Below are 16,908 nucleotides of genomic sequence, written 5' to 3'. Positions count from 1 at the left end.
AAGATCAAATATACCTTACAAAGAAGTCAGGACAAGCAGAAAAGAGCAGCAGATAAGCACCGCAGGGAATTGGTATTCATAGAAGGTGATTGGGTCTTGCTGCGTTTTCAGAAGGCAAGGTTGAAAAACAAGAAAGGCAAGGAAAGGTTGTACACAAAGCTGAACATGCGTTACTATGGTCCTTTCCAGGTTTCTGAAAAGATAAACGAGGTAGCTTACAAGTTGAAGTTGCCTCTGCATTGGAAGATACATAATGCCTTTCATGTGAGCTTGTTAAAGCAATATCATGGAGATGCAGGACTTGGTTCGAGTTGTCAGAGCTTGGCGAGTTGTGATTTTGCTACTACAATTTCTTTTTGCCATAAGCTATTGGTTGGCCTCGTGTGCCGCCTCTTTCTTGGTTCATAGGTGCCCAGGCACTGCTAAATGAGTCATTCTTTGGTTGGGTACTTTGCTGATTTTATTTTGGAGCTTTGGAAAGCTTTGTGAATGCCATCTGGAAACCACTCAAAGAGAGTGCAGCTGGGGTGCAATGTGATTGCACCTTACAGCCAATGGAATTGCACTCGGAAAAGAGAATGCCTTTGGATTGAGCCTATGGGTTAAGTGCACTTATGTTATGTTTTCTATGCTTGAAAGCCTTGCGAAGGCTCAATGAATTGGGGCTGCGTGCTCAGTTGCAGGGAAGGTCTTCCAGATGCAACTTGTAATCATTTCAGTGTGAAATATAAAGAAATACCGAAAGGGGCGCCACGGTGTTTGGGGCCAATCGGGTGCACTTGTCTATGTTTGTTGAGCAAGGGCATTCTATATTCTAGCCTCCATTCCTTTTTCAGTGGTTTTGTTTGTGAACAAATAGGTAAATGCCAAATGGCGATCATGCAATGGTTAATGGTTGTGATATATGCTTTGTGAGCTGTAAATAAGTGTTGAAGTGATTAAAGGTTTAGTTCCACTGCCCTCTGAGTGATTAGAGGCGGGTTTCAGATGGACTTCCACACATTGCGGATAGAGTATAGGTGTGATTAGTTTTCATGGAGGGCAAGGAACACCGGGAGGCATTCTCGAAGGAGGCTACACAGAGAGCCAAGGTTTTCTTGGAGTTGGTTCATTCCACATATGCAGAAAGATGTCCACCACATTATTCTCCAGAGCTGGATATCATCTTACTTTTATTGATGATCTCAGTAGGATGACATGGGTCTATTGCATTGCAAAGAAATCGCAAGCATTCAAGAATTTGAAGGCTAAAGTTGAGAAAGAAAGTCAAACCATTCCAAGCCGACAAAGGGGGGAGTAACTTCAGAGGCTTTCGATGCCTACTGTAAAAAGAAAGGGATCAAGAGATATTTTGACTAGTGCACACAATCCGAGCAAAAGAAGGTAGTAGAGAGAAATTGTAGAAAAGGGGGTAGGGGCAGATTTAGAGGAAGGGGGATAGAATAGCAGAAGAGAGAGAGAGAGGGGAAGAAGGGAGCAGAAGGGGAAGGGGGGGAGAGAGAGAGAGAGAGAGAGAGAGAGAGAGAGAGAGAGAGAGAGCGCACGTAGGCAGCAGGTAGCAGGAAGGAAGAGGGGAAGTAGATAGGATTAGATGTCACATCAAAAGTGTATAATAGGGGTGGATGGGGACTCATATAGTCCTTCCACATTTTCCACCTAAAAGGCCTCTAAAGGGCCTCTAAATTGGCCCTTTTTTCCCCTTCATTACAGCCATCCCTTCCCATAGAAAATTTCCCTCAAAATTTCATAGCATGGTGGTCCAAAAAGTGCAGCAAACATTAACTACTAATCAGCTTGGTAGGATAGGGGTGGTCCTGGACAATGCTTTCTGGCTGCCACGAATTTTCATCCTCAGGGAGTCTCCGCCACTTGATAAGATACTGTAGGCCTTGTTTCGGAGTACATGGTCTCTGAAACCCATGATGCGCTCCGGAACAAAGAGGATGTGGCCCTACTCATCCATAGGTGGCAACTCAGGAAGAACATGGACATGCTGTCCCACATGTGGTTTCAGCTAAGACACATGGAAAACATCATAGATCTTGGAGGTACTGGGTAGCTCCAACTGATATGCTACCTCTCCAACCTTGCGGATGATCCTGTAAGGACCGTAATACCTATGAGTAAGCTTTGTGTTGGTATTACCTTTCGGCGAGGCATAACGGTTCTTATGGAGACGATAATCTCCCTCTTTGAAAGACAAATATCTCCTGCGTTCATCCGCATATTTCTTCTGCTTGGCTTGGGCATCCTGCATATTCTTTTTTGCCAACTGTAGAAGGGCATCCATCCTCTCCAAGTCATTCTGTGCTTGCTGATTTTTTACAGCCATGTCAGCAATTGAAGAAGGCATCCCGACCTTGCATCTGTACAGTGCCTCAAATGGGCTCATGCCAATGGAGAGATGTTGTAGCAAAATTCAGCAAAGTGCCAACCATTTATCCCAAAACTTTTGAGTATCACGACAAAAGTGCCTCAAATATTCCTCCACCCATTTGTTCATCCTTTTCGAGTGTCCACCAGTCTCAGGATGGTAAGCAGTGCTAGGTGTGAGTAAAGTACCCATTGCTGTAAATATCTCTTGCCAAAAGTGACCCATAAATTTTGCATCTGTGTCACTGACAATTTCCTGAGGGAAAACATGATGCTTAAAAACATGCTCAATGAATTGCCAAGTAACTTGTGATGCTGAATACCGGGGCTTAGTGGGTATGAAATGGGCCGGTTTTGTCATTCATTCTATCCACCATAACAAAGATGTTGCCCCATCCCCTCTATATAGAAGGAATCCTATGATGAAATCCATTGCTATGTGCGTCCATTTGCCCTCTGGAATGGGTAATGGCTGCAAGAGATCTGTGGGTAATTTACTGTTCTCTTTATTCTGTTGGCAAGGCAAGCATTCAGCCATGTATTTAACCACATCTCTCCACATGCCTTCCCAGGTAAAGCTGTGCTTGATTCTTTCATATGTTTTAGTGATACTCGCATGTCTAGCCAAGGGAGAGGAGTGCATTTCTTGCAAAACTGACTGTCTATATTTTGAGTCTGGCACTAAATAAATCCTGTCCTGGCACCACAACAGCCCATTATGCAAATTGAATTCCGGATGACCCTGACTAGAAGGCTTGTGCAAATCTGAAATATGTGAGCTGCCTTAGAATTCTGCATATACTCTTCCTGAATGGCATGAATCCATTCCTGATATATGGTAGAAATAGCAGACAAATTGCAAGCCCACATCTTGGACAAGGCATCTGTAACCACATTTTCCTTCCCTCTTCTGTACTCAATGTCAAAATCATAGGATTGGACTGCAGCCAACCACCTCTTCTGCTTATATGACCAATTTGGTGGGGTGAGGAAGAATCTCAGTGTCCTAGTGGTCCTGTATCTGGAGCTTCTTCTACGTCCTGAGTACTCTTTGAATCTTCACGAGTGGCATCCAAGGTCTTAGAAGCATCCATTAAATCCTCATCATCCGATATCTCAATAATCATGGTGTCTTCCAGCCTCCGGGAGAAGAGAGAAAGAACAGATAGAAGGCGGAAGGAGGGCAAGCTAAGAGTTGTAGAGGACAAAAAGCTGCCAGATCTGCCCTGAAGTCTCTGCTTCAGGATCTGTGTGGGGGAAAGCCTCCTCGGAAGCGTGCTTGCCTTGAATTCCTCGCCAAGGGCTCCTTGGAGAACTTGACCTCCTCGAATCCCGCACCAAAAGTGTCCATACAGCTGTACGAAATGTTTGTACATCCGTACAACAGCCTTAGCTACCTCGAAAACCGCACCAAAGGGCCGTACAACAGCCTTGTTGAGAGCAAGAGCTGGAGCAGGTGTAAAAGCAGCAACATGCAGGTGTAAAAGCAGCAGAAACCAGCAGGGAGAGCAAGAACAAGGAACCAAAACTGCTCCAAGAGCTTCTGCAAACTGAGGATGCTCTAGGAGGGCGAGGGAGAGAGATGGTAGGTTGGGGGAAGCGCATGCATTTGCATGCATGCCACTTGGCCCTTCATTAAAGTCCTAACCACCATACCAAGGACAACATTGGTTGTCCTTGGGCCTAACTTTAAAACCCCTCTAAGATGCCTTTTCCTTGCCCCTAGGACCTAGTGGGTGCAATTAGAAATTGCCCCTAGGGACTTCAGGAATTCTGCACTTCCTCTAGCCAGTCCTTCTCGGCCAAACCATTACTATACTTAACCATAGTTAACCTCGGGTTGAGTTACAATAAACTTTAAATCACGTTTCACGTCCCCGTGACACCCATGCTAGGGTACATGCAACGGGCCAGGAAGATTTTTCTATTTTTCACACATACTTTGCACTGTATCATGCACCAAACATAGTGCCTTTACTTTGCACTGTACTATGAACAAGTGCTTGTCTTATGCCCTTGTACTATCCACATGCAATTTGCACTGTATCATCCTGCATTACACTGTATCATTCAAATTGGCATATGGCCATCCTTGTATATATATTTTCACATAGATATATATAGTGACTCCGGTTTTTCCCTCGTACTCCCCAAGGGTCTTTCATCTGTAGCTAGAGAGCCTAGTTTGAGTGGCCGTGTTAGAGCTATATATAGCTTGCCCTAACTCAGCCTAGTCCTCAACTATATATATGCCTATGATCTATGAATAGAATCACTTTCTTGGGAGCATCTCTTGTGTCGGTCTCTCTCCTCTTTCTCTTCCTCTCAACACAAGACTGATGCTCATAGGCAAGGCGGGCATCTACCATAAAACCCATGTGTGGAGAAGACTTGCTGGTGCGGTGAAAGGAGCACTAACCAGATGAATGCCAACAGGTCAGCCCAAAAAAGATGGCTCGGCTTGCAAGGATGCAGAAAAGAGTGAGCCAAAAGATGGCCTGACATGCTGCAAGAAGGTGCTCTGTTGCACAGAGAATGCATCATCCAAGTCCAAATAATCCCCGTGTTGGGGTACATGCAAGGGGCCAGAAGACTGTGCTCATAGGCACAGTGGGCATTTGCCATAAAACCTGTACGTGGAGTAGAAAAAACATCCTGACTGTCTGAGTGGTCCCCTTGCTGGGGTGGGCTGCTTGCCCTTGTCCTGCATAGCCTGGCCAATGTGCTTCTTGAGCTGGTGTTTCTTATGGGCAAGAGCCATATCCTGCATAGCCATGGTCGTGGTAAGCTGCTGGCTGAACTCTTGTTCCATCTGGCAGAAAGCACCTTGGAGCATAGAAGCAAGGGTATCCAAAAACTGTGTTTGCATTACCTGCGCTTCTCGAGATGCAGGAGAGAGAGGGTGAGTTGTAGGGATCTCTGTATCACCAGTGGATGCACCCACTGTGGAAGGCAATTGCTCATCTTGAGCAGCCTCATCACTGTCATGCAATGTATTGAGAGGAGCATGCTTGGGTGCCATGGTAGCTATCCGGGAGATGAGCTCAAATGCAGGCAAGGAAATGAATAGACAGCAAAACACTATTGTAATGAGTACCTGATACAGTGTGTAGAACCACTAAAAAAAAGGCCGATGGCGAAGCTCGAGACGACAATCGATGAAGAGGCTTCAAAATGGAGTCCAAATGGCTCCAAACGGGGCTGTGAAAGGCCCCTTAAAAGAGGCTGGAAATTCTTCTTTTTTGCCCTTTTTTTTGGGGGGGGGGGGGGGGGGGGGGGGGGGTTCCCGAAGACACCTAGGACAGTCAGTACTTTAATCCTAAGACCTCTAGGACTGTTAGTCCTTTAATCCTAGGACCTCTAGGACTGTTAGGGCACCCTGATTAATTGACTTGACCCAAGGTAAGATTTACTAGACCTTGGTTGGGTGAACTTAACTAATCTAACATAACCTAACCTAGTACTTAACCTAACCCTAGCTAGCTTCACCCAACCAACCTAACCAACCCTAAACCTAACCCAACCTAACTTAATTGAACTAGACCTAACTAACCTAGAGTTAGAATAACCTTAGGAACTAAACGTTAGCGGCGAAGAGGGCGGCTTCAGCACGGGCAAGCGTGAGGGCCTTAACCACAAGCGGCTTCGCACGGACGGTGGCGTGAAGACTGACGACAACGGGAATGGAGACGCTTGATGATGACGAGGCGCGTGCATCGATAGTCATAGGCGGGAAGTAGGCGGGGAAATTTCACAGTGATGCGGTGGTTGGCCGGATTGGCGCTGCTTCCCCTAGTATCTGTTCGTCATTTGTAACGGTTCGTCAGGAGATTTTAATTGCTGCCTGTTCGTTGAGCAGTCGCATGTTGGAGCGTCTGTCCAAGATGGACGACATAATTGAAGTGCTCAGGTGCCATCAGCTGGATCGTACGTACTGCCTGTGATATCCTTTGTTGCGGTACTTCCTTGGGCAGCTACAATCTGTTGGCGTTGGAGCTGCTGTGCGTTGATCAATGTCTAGTTTGCGCTGTTAATCGGGTATGCTTGTGACTGCTGCTGCTTGTTGTGCACTAGGTACTGCAGTCTAGCTGAGCCTTGCTTTTGAGTGTCGCACGGGAATAGAGGGGGCAAGAAAGGTGCCCAAAAGTGAGAAAGCAAAGGTGCCAGGGTCAGAGCTCTGATACCAATGTGGAAAAGGGGGTAGGGGCAGATTTAGAGGAAGGCGGATAGAATAGCAGAAGGGAGAGAGAGAGGGGAAGAAGGGAGCAAAGGGGACGAGAGAGAGAGAGAGAGAGAGAGAGAGAGAGAGTAGGGGCAAGAGAGTGAGTGAGCGTAGGCAGTAGGTAGTAGGAAGGAGGAGGGGAAGTAGATAGGATTAGATGTCATATCAAAAGTGTACTATAGGGGGTGGATGGGGACTACATGTCACATCAAAAGTGTACAATAGGGGGTGGATGGGGACTTACATAGTCCTTCCACATTTTCCACCTAAAAGGCCTCTAAAGGGCCTCTAAATTAGCCCTTTTTTCCCCTTCATTACAGAAATAATTGAGTAATCACAAAGATGGGGCTATGTATTGCTAAGGAGAAGAAGCTTCCCAAGTACAACTCTAATGGGACTTTGGATAAGTACAAAGCGAGACTAGTCATCAAGGCTATGCATTGGCCAAGGGCCTTGATTACAGGGAGACATTTGCTCCTACTACCATATGCATGGCTATAGCTTTGGCTGCGGACCATCAGTGTTCAATCATTTAGATAGACATGAAGTCTTCCTATCTAAATGGAGAGCTTCTGGAGGTTTTTTATGTTGAGTTGCCAGAGGGCTTCTGACATCGAGGAGAAGGGAAGAAGGCACTTAGGCTGCACTTTACGGGCTGAAATAACCAAGTATGGTACCAGAGGAGATGGCTACTTCTTTGAAATAGGCTTATGATTTATGTTGTAGTGCATTTGATGCAAACCTATGCCTCTTCACAGGAGGTAAGACCATAATTATAATCCTTTATGTTGATGACTTAATTGTCACAAGTGATCTCAAGAGAAAGATCCAGGTAGTCAAAGGACTCTTGATGCAGGATTTCAAGATGACACTTTTAGGACTTGTTCACTAATTTTTTGGAATAGAAGTCTGGTAGGAAAATGATAGCATTCATTTGCCAAGAGAAGTATTGACAGGTGTCTAGATGGAGGAATGTAAGGAGGCACCAACCCCAATGGAGGTTGGGAGAAGCTGAGCAACGAGGACATGTCTCAGTTGATTGATGCAGCATTGTATTGAAGGTCCCTTGGAAGCTTGCTGTGTTTGACCAATACCTAACCAGATGTAGCTTTTGCAGTTGGGTTACTTTGTCAATTCTCGTTAAAGACAAGGGAGGGTCACATGAAGGCAGGATTCAGGCTTTTGAGGTATCTGAGAGGTACATGCAGTTACGGGATCATGATACGTGGGGCTCAACGTCAGGCTATTGCTTCATACTTGCATCAGGTGCCGTATCATAGCTCTGCAAAAAGCAACCAACAGTAGCACTCTCTCCTAAGGGGGTAAAATATAGAGTGGCATGACTGGCAGCCTGTGAGTCCATTTTGCTTAGAGAGATACTCAAGGACTGCAGGAAAAGGTGATAGTGATCATGTGCGACAATAGGAGTTGCATAGCAACTGCAAAGAACCCAGTATTTCATGCTTATATGAAGCATATCGCGGTTCAGTACCATTTCATCCAGAGTTGAGATCGTGGAGCTGCTTTATTGCCTGTCAGAAGATAACAACTCCAACATCTTCACAAAGGCTCCTCCCAGAGACTTGGACCATCTCATTGACACATGGGTATTGGCCCCCAATTGAGTCATTGAGAGGGGGTGTTAGAAAAGGTCACTAATCCATCTGTGACCCCCCATATGAGGAGAAGGGTTCAGTAGACCAGGATAGGTGTAGGCTTATTCTTGGTCCCTACAGATCTCAGCATTACAGTCACTTCTGACTGTTGTTTTACCCAGGACCATGCTGGATGCTTCTAGCCCCTCCCCCTATACATAGGGGGAGTTTTGGAAAACTCCATCAGTCCCACTGAATCCTATCCAAGGCAATGCAGGAGGAGTGCATGGGCATACTTGGTTCCTGTAGATGTCAGCATAACAGTCAGCTCTGAATGTTGTTTTACCTAGCACCTTGCTGGGTGTTTCTTGCTCTTCCCTGAGCTGTGAACAACAAGAGTCTTTCTTCTTCTTTTTCCAGTATGGATTGAGCATGTGCGTGCATGTATAGGGTGAGTGAGTTTGAATTCATGCCACTGCGTAGGGTTATTTGTTCAGTAAGACCTCAACTCTAACAACACGTTTCTAGTGTTCTTCTAGTACATCGGTTTTCTTAATCAAATGGACTTGGGCAATTGTTAACACCATTCAATTTCAAATAATCTCCTTCAAACCTTGCAATGCACACAACACACGTAGTATTTGAATGAGGAAGTTGGAATAGAGAGGTTGCTTGTGATAAGCGTGGAGAGCATGAGTGTTTGCATTGAATAAGTCCTGCTTCAAGTGTCTAAATTTTTCGAACCATTTGTTGGGTATGCTGAGGAAATTCCATCTCTGAAAGGCATCAATTTGCTAAGTGCAAAGAATGATTAATATGATATTCAGCATAAGGAATTATTCTATACATTCGTACTGTTCAGGAAATCGCATCTCTGCAGAGTGTTAATCTGCAAAGTGCACAGAATGATTAATATGATGTTCAATATAAGGAATTATTCTATACATTTGTCCAAGTTTTAAGTACACTAGGTTTTAAGCATGGCGAGTGTTATGTGTCCTTTGCCAAGTCTTGTGGAAGCATATCTTTCAGTGTCCAGAAATTTGGTCTAGTATAGTGCTATGGGATACTTGGGCAATGCCACTGTTAATTTTTCTACAAGAAAATAGTATCTTCTATTACATGCTTTGAAGACGAGCAAATCCAACTATTGATAGGAAAAAGCTGGTTGCCTTGCAGCCTGCATCGCCAGGCCTTGGCTCAATATCTGTGGTAACCTGGAAGCGGGTGCCAACAACTATTGCAATGCACTATACAAGCAATGCATGAAACGAAGAGAGAAGGGAAAGGGGATGGATCAGCGACGTAGTATATTTAGTGTTGTAGTAGGAGAATGTTCACCTAGAGAGGAAGGGAGAGGGAAGTCTGCACAAGGACTTGGAACAGAACTGTAGTGGAAAATGTTTAGGGATGGTGGAGGAACATCTTCATCATCTCTCGGTAGTATTAACTGAAATACCACGTAAGTGATTTGGCCATATACCTAGTTGTATAGTAACACGAGTCATACTAGCACGTGAATATTAATTGCATAATACCGAATAAGCTAGCCTGTAAAACATAGATTTAATGAAGTGTTCCTTCATCTCACAAAATGCATCCTTTATGGACCACTTGGCCATAGTCTCTCACTGTAGGTCTTATATAAGCAAGAATATATAAATATCAATATCCTAAGAAGAAAATAATGTGGAAATACAATTCTGTACCATCCCTCTTGCTGAGGTTGCATTTGACTTTAGTTGTATGTTTAACTTTTTGAGCTCATAAGTCTAAAAGATGTGAAAAGCTGCTCAAATATCCCCCGAGCATCATCATTAGGATGGTCAAAAGTACTTCAACAGATTTTCAACTTTTCACAATCAACACATTTAAATGATAGCAAGCATGCTGAGGTATCCATATTGAAAGATTATGGAAAAACTAGTAAGAATATTGGGATTTCACAATATTTCGATTTATTTATAGGTGACATATTGTTGACATCATCCATGGATATAAAAGGAAACAATAACATGATTGAATTTATTGCATCCTTTTCTAATGATGTGAGTAGCAATAAGATCATATATTAATCTATGGGAATCAGAAAAATACATGCATTCTATTATCTAACTGCACTTTAGGATTGTGATTTCACAAATCTTTTAACATAGTTTTAACATAATGCCTTGGTAGCTACTAATGATCCTATATATTTTTCTCTTCCTAGACTAAAAGATACATACAAGCCATTTAGTAGCATACCACCTTCAAAGATATTCTAGAAGGTGAATCGACAATATCTATATATGCTATATCATAAGGAAGTAATCAATGTTTAATGGATATCTGCTATATTGTAAGGACGTTATCAAAACTGAACGTTATATTTCTAGCCATTAGTCATGTTTCTCCCTCTTGCTTAGTAAGAATGACATCAGATGATTGTAATAAATCATACATTTTTTATTTTATTTTTCTCATTCTTCATCTCCAAATCACACTCAGTTCAATTTTCTATAGCAAACCCATTAAAGTATTACTACTAATAATAATAATAGTAGATTATCATTTAAACTGATCAGATCTTGCAATGAAGCAGTCTCTCAAGCATAGGCATATATATATATATCAGCTAGATTGTCTAAGTATTTATTTGCTTAGATGCTCATCTGGGAGAGACTAAAATGAAATCATAGTCTTCACAAGCAGCTCTAGCTTGAATGAAGAGAATGTGGACTACTTTTTGATTAGCCTTCTCCTTTAGTGCTAGCCTTTGTCACGACTGAGTCTGCCCTTCACCTGCGGAGTGCCGACAGAAACTCAATACGAATACCTTTGTATAAATAGATGCTCAAGTATGTCTGGTGTGTGGATTTGTATGTGTGAGAGCATATGGCTATACTACGTTCTACACCCACTGTTGGGCGCTGATGACATCAGTGGGGATGTTGTAGTAGCTAGTCCCTACTATATGCGTGATAGAGTTTATGGTTTTCAACCTTATGAGTGACTATCATGAGATTGAAACTGCTCTATGTGTTTTGTTTTTAGAGAATGAGTTTGGGCATATATATAGAGAGACAGGTCTGGATGCATGAATGGGCTCGTTCTTAGAAATTACGAGTTTGGAAGTTACCAATCATGCTTATTTCTCTCAATTACAAAACGAGATCAACAATTTACAAATCCTTAATTTGTTTTACCTCAATGATGGTTAAGAATATCTAGGCCTGTAAATTTATCAATCCTATGGTTTTATAATTGCTTACTAACCCCATTAATAATATTGTGCCTACTATTCTGCTGTATTCTCAAGCACTTTCAATTTTGGCAAAATCATGCAGTTTCCAAAGGATTGTCTAATCATAAAGTAATCAAATATAGTTAAATACTGTAAGCAGATTCAACATGTTTTCTAAATTCTAATGGTAAGACAAAATAAAGATGAAAACATGTTTATATGTGTACGTTATTAATACATAGCAAAAGAATAATTTGCATGGACGACAAAGAAACTTGGAATAAGTAAATTTAAATAAGCATGGATTCAATTATCAAATTGTAACTTGTCACAACATCTATTGAGAGGTTTTTAAAGGATATACAGATTAGCTATTTGGGACAAGGGTTTAGAACAACTGATTAGGCAGGCAAAAGCAGATTATGCTGATTGCAAAGAAGCAGCCTCGGTTGCTTTGAGAGATCTTGGATTTGATGATTACAACAGTCGAGTTTGCATCGAATTTTGATTCTCTCTCTTCTACTTTCTTTATCGATATCTATCTAATTAGCTTGGATAGCCTGCTGGCAATTGCCAAATGCAACGTTGTTTTAGTTGCCTGCATACTCTGTTTTGACGTCTTTTAATTCTTATGTTTATTCTAGCTTTGACATGATCTTAAGGCTCCTCATAAGGGGGGAGCCTCTGAACAAATCCACGTATAGGGCTGTTGCCACTGTCTATCTGTGCGAGGAGTGTTCCCAAGGAGCCCCCGCTAGAGGAGAAGCTTTTAGGGATCCACACTTTGGGTGAGACATGTACCACTAGCTTGCTCAAGTGGGCTCTACTCTGCATCTCCAGATCAGTGATATCGAAACCTCCTCGTGCCTATGGCATGATCATTGTCTGCCATGCCACTCGAGCTCTAGTATTCCACGTGCCATCCTGGGGCCTTATCTTTTGTTAATCTGGCAAGAGAGTGTCTTGGAGATGTTATGGATGATAGAACGACTTTTGCAGAGGATGGATTTCCAATAGAGTTCTACAAGGTTTTTTGGGAGCTGGTAATTCTTGAACACAACACGGTAATCTTTTGTATATACAGAGATGAGGCTTCCAGTTTACAGCCACTAAAAGTCATCACACATGTACTTTATAAAGGTTTACAGTTATCATCCAGTCATGTTATACGTTTTGTAAAGCACAGTAAGGCTTATTGAAAGTCATCACATTTGTTTTGACTGCCATGCATATGCTAGGTCAGATTTACTTTAATATGCATTATGGGGGTTGTTGCATCAGAATCTACCCACTGGGGTGCACAAGATGAAAATACTACAAAGTTGTCAATTTACTCATAATATTCTACTTCCTAGTGGGGGTTTCCTCCTTGGTGCCAGAAGAAAACTGAAACGGAACTCCTTATCTAACCTGCTTTTGCAGCTTTACTATTTTGAAGCTGTTCTCCAGTCACATTTCACAACAGCTGCTCACGATGCTTTAAGCTTGCTTCGGGATCAGCTGAAGGAGAAAGCACTTGAAACCCTTAAAGAAGCAGAAACTTTGGGTCACAGACGATCAAGTAGAGGGATTGAAGATGGGTCAGCATTGGAGGAAAGGCTACAGAATCCTACAATGTCAGCCGAGGATCTACATGTATGCGTCAATTTACTTTTCAACAATGACCTTTGCCATCATGATGTCGTACGGGGGAGTTGCACTGTCTGTCCAAGTCCTTTTTATTGGATTATTAGAGGCCATCCAAGTTCCACAGGGTTTAAACTTTATGTTCATGCAGGTCCTGGAGCTACAAATATCTGCAGACTTCTTGCAATCTGAATTAAGGAGAACCAGATTGAATACAGTGTGCTTTACAGATGGGCGGGACCTGCAGCGACCAGAGTCAGAGGCTGGTTCCCAATATGCTTCCGCAAGGTCTACGTCCATGGCAGGTTCTACTCTGAATCACAGGACCAATGTAACTGTAGCAGCTAATATGTCAAGGCATAGAAGGAGGCTCTCAGGTTCGAGTCTCTCTGATTCAGATTCTGGAAAACCATCACTTGGCCTTCCTCCACACTCACCTCTTAGTCAGTCTGGTTATGCTAGCTCAGATGTGGGAAGTGAAACCGGTGGTGGTGAAATCCGGTTGAGAAATGCAGCAAACACTGAGAGATACATCAAGGCTCAAGGGGAGGCAAGAAGACCATCCAGGAGAACAGTATTTGGAACAACAGATGATGATTTGAGATGAAAAGTTCACGTTGTTATAAAGGGGGCATTTTGAAGTTTTGTTCCCCCTCTCCACCGTGTTCTCTTTCTCCTGGCCTGTTGTTGCAAGTTGTCCACATTAATTATTTTCTACTAGATTTCTTATGTTTGTGGAGGGAAGTTTAATATATTTTAAACATGGGTGTACTTTTTAGATTTGTCGTGACTTGAGAAGGCCCATCATACAACAAAACTGTATGGCTGGCTTTAGGCACACAGGTATCGCCGGATGTTTTCATTTCTGTCCTTGGCATCCAAAATCTCCTTCTGACAACTCTTTCTTACCTCATGCTAGATTCATTGTGATTTGTTGGACTGTGTGGGGTTGTCCTTTGTTCTTTTTGTCTTGCAAAAGTCTGCCTGGAACAATCATTCTGTGTTGAGACTGCAATGCGGTTGCAGTTCTAGTTTTGAGGCAGTAACTTTTTATTTGGCATATGACGGTAAAAATTCTGTTTTTGAGTGAGACATAGTTTCCTTTCCTTGATTTGCCTTTTTATTTTCCAAAACGATGCAATGTTCCTAACTGATATTGTAACAATAGGCCATTAGTAGTGTAATTGTTAATTTTTCTGCTTTTTGAAACAGGGGTTAGTACTCAGGTCATTTTGTAATTGCATGAGACTAACAAAGTTATAGTGTCATATATGGAAACACCATGTGAAGAATGCACATGAAAAGACCAATAATTAAGAATAGAATTTGTTCAGACAAAATTTTGTGCTATGCATAATGTTGGAGCTAACAAGACTCTCCCTCTTGGGTTGCAAAATATGGGGCTCTAAGAGGTCCACGTATATGCTACAAATATGGGTAGATAACCATATACATGGGGATTAGAATATGAGATGCATGCGAGACTGGGGTGTGGCATCCTAAGCAAGTGGGTTTATCCACATGCAAATTTTGTCAATAAGGATCCTGATATATGAGCTGAAAGGATGCTTCTACGGGTGTAAGGGACCGAGCGAGTGTCTTGCTGGTTTGCTCAAGCACTTCCAAGTGGCTTCATCATTCCATATGGCACAAAGTGAGAGGGGACCCTTTTAATGGGTTGCACGACTCTAGGTATTAGAGCTAAGTCCTCGCTAGGGGACATAAGTGTGAGTGCAATAGCTAGTTTAAAGGTGGTATTGGGGGTGGCAGCTTGCAGTGAGTCATCTTGGCAATGGTGCAACTTGTATGATTCGCTTGGGGAGTGGTTACCTAGTTGGTCAAGATGCCATGTGGCACGTCAGCCCACATTTGTGTGGTCATGCACCCCAATCTTTTGCACATAGATGGACTAGATAGGGGAAGTAGGCCTATGTCTAGTCTCTTGGACCATCAACCATATGAGGTACCTCTATCCTAGCAAAACCCTTTGGGGTGGTGATGAAGGATTCGACGAGAGGCTCAAGGATCGTCGTGCAAGTCCACCATGCCACAAGGCAAGCAAGGATTAGGGGGCATAGTTAAGCACTGTGACACGTTGTTCTAAAGATAAAACTACTTTTCAATGAGTTGGTCCTAATGTTAAAAGGTTTTGTGAGAGAATAGGGAAAAGTTGGCTTGACGAAACAAAAATTCAGGGAAAAGTTGGCTTGACGAAACAAAGAATTTTTGAAGTCTTTGGGGCATGTCCAAGTGTCCCAAAAGAAAATAAGAAAAGTCTTGCTCTTCAAATCTATAAGCTCCTCTGCCTCCATGTCAGAGATGAGTAGTAGTTTCAGATGGAAGGATTTGAGTTCTAGATCGTGTACACTAAGAGCCTCAGTCTCTCACCATTTATGTAGAGGTTAGTCCTTGCAAAGTTTTTCACTTTGGTTGATACTTTTTCCACTATGGCTATATCCATGACTGGTGGGCATCCTTTTTCATCTTGTGCAAAGTAATGCATTCTCCTTTGGTTGATGGTGGTGATTTTGTGGAGTCTATTTCATCCACCTTTGCTGTTAGGCAAGCCCACAATCATTCACCTTTAGATGCTACTTCTCTAGTTATTGGATGTCTTCAATAGGTTGATCTTCAATTTATATTGGAATTTTTGTCTATCGCTTATGCTAGGAGATTATGTACAAGGATAGGTGCTTCTACTAATAGGTCAAGGAAGTAGTTCCAGTCTCATGCAACTTGCAAATGAGGTTTGTTAGTTGGAACATTTAGGGTATAGATAGTGTGTTCCTCATTATTGTCATAGAGAATTGATCCATAATCACATCCAGAGGCTTTTTTTAAATAAATTGGATGAGGAAGCTTGCAAGAGATTTGTCAAACTTCTTTTTTATCATGCTTTTAATTTGGTAGGATTGGTAGTAAAGGAAGGATGTGCATTTTAGTTTCAACTTATGCTCTCTCAAGTCCCTCTAGTTGTGCAACATGGTGTTATTATCCCTTCTAGAGGTGAGTCGGTTAACTGATGGGTTTTTTCTATTGGTTTTCTTAATTTATACGCACACAACATTAGGGGAGTGTATTTGGTTTTGGAAGGAAGCACCGTGTGGATTCCAGAGGTGGATTCTTGGATATTGGGGTGCCTTGAATGTGTTGGAGATGCCTAATGATAAAAGAGGGGATAGAGCAGGAGACATTCATCTGCTAGAGAGAGCTTCGTGTGATGCGTTCTTCAAAGGCATGGATTGTTCGATTGATGATGCCTTTCATGCTTTACTCTCTTCGCTTCTTTTTTCTTAGTGGAATATGAGGTCATCAATGCTTGTATGATAGATTTTATGGTAATGATTAGGCCTTGAGCAGAGGTAGCATGACCTTATGGGTCTCCACCCTCTAATCTTTGTCTAGTTATTGTCACTCTCTTTGAGACACGTCTCGTCACGCTTAATCAATGTTAGGATTCGAGAGTCTCTTTATGCAAAAAGGGGCCTCACTGAATGGATTATCAAGATTTGGAAAATTTATTTGCATGATTCTCCCTTGCCATGGTAGTAGCTCTTCTGCACATTAGTGATCTTTACCATCCTATTGCTCTCCGCTCCCCTATTGTATCTCATCCGCACACAAATACACTCACACATTCATACACATTGACATACTCTTAGTCTTGCACTTGTGCTTGAGCGCGTGCACAGCTCTCTCTCTCTCTCTCTCTCTCTCTCTCTCTCTCTCTCTCTCTCTATGTGTGCACAGATCATGCTTGGGGACATCCAATCGATGTTTAGGATCGGGGCATGATCGATATGGGTTACAGTGGCCCTTGCTTAACGTGGAGCCATCGCCAAGAGGACACGACAAACCACATCCAC

At 42.6% G+C, this 16,908-nt stretch overlaps 1 protein-coding gene across 1 annotated transcript in view; it reads left to right on the top strand.

Moving 5' to 3' along the window:
* LOC147903233 (exocyst complex component SEC5C-like) overlaps nucleotides 1–13,764 on the top strand; it is a 115,462-nt gene extending 101,698 nt beyond the window's left edge. The window contains exons 21-22 of the mRNA XM_087373001.1: nucleotides 12,839–13,051; nucleotides 13,194–13,764. Of these exons, the coding sequence (XP_087229127.1) occupies nucleotides 12,839–13,051; nucleotides 13,194–13,649 (669 nt within the window). The 3' untranslated portion in view covers nucleotides 13,650–13,764. The remainder of the gene's footprint in view (nucleotides 1–12,838; nucleotides 13,052–13,193) is intronic.
* Nucleotides 13,765–16,908: the final 3,144 nt, after the last annotated feature.

Source organism: Dipteris shenzhenensis, chromosome 3, assembly GCF_047967505.1.
Source record: "Dipteris shenzhenensis isolate YYH24624 ecotype China chromosome 3, Dip_SZ_1.0, whole genome shotgun sequence".
Classification (NCBI taxonomy): domain Eukaryota; kingdom Viridiplantae; phylum Streptophyta; class Polypodiopsida; order Gleicheniales; family Dipteridaceae; genus Dipteris; species Dipteris shenzhenensis.
Note: the sequence above shows the minus strand (reverse complement) of the source record. Positions and strands in the feature narration are given on the sequence as shown.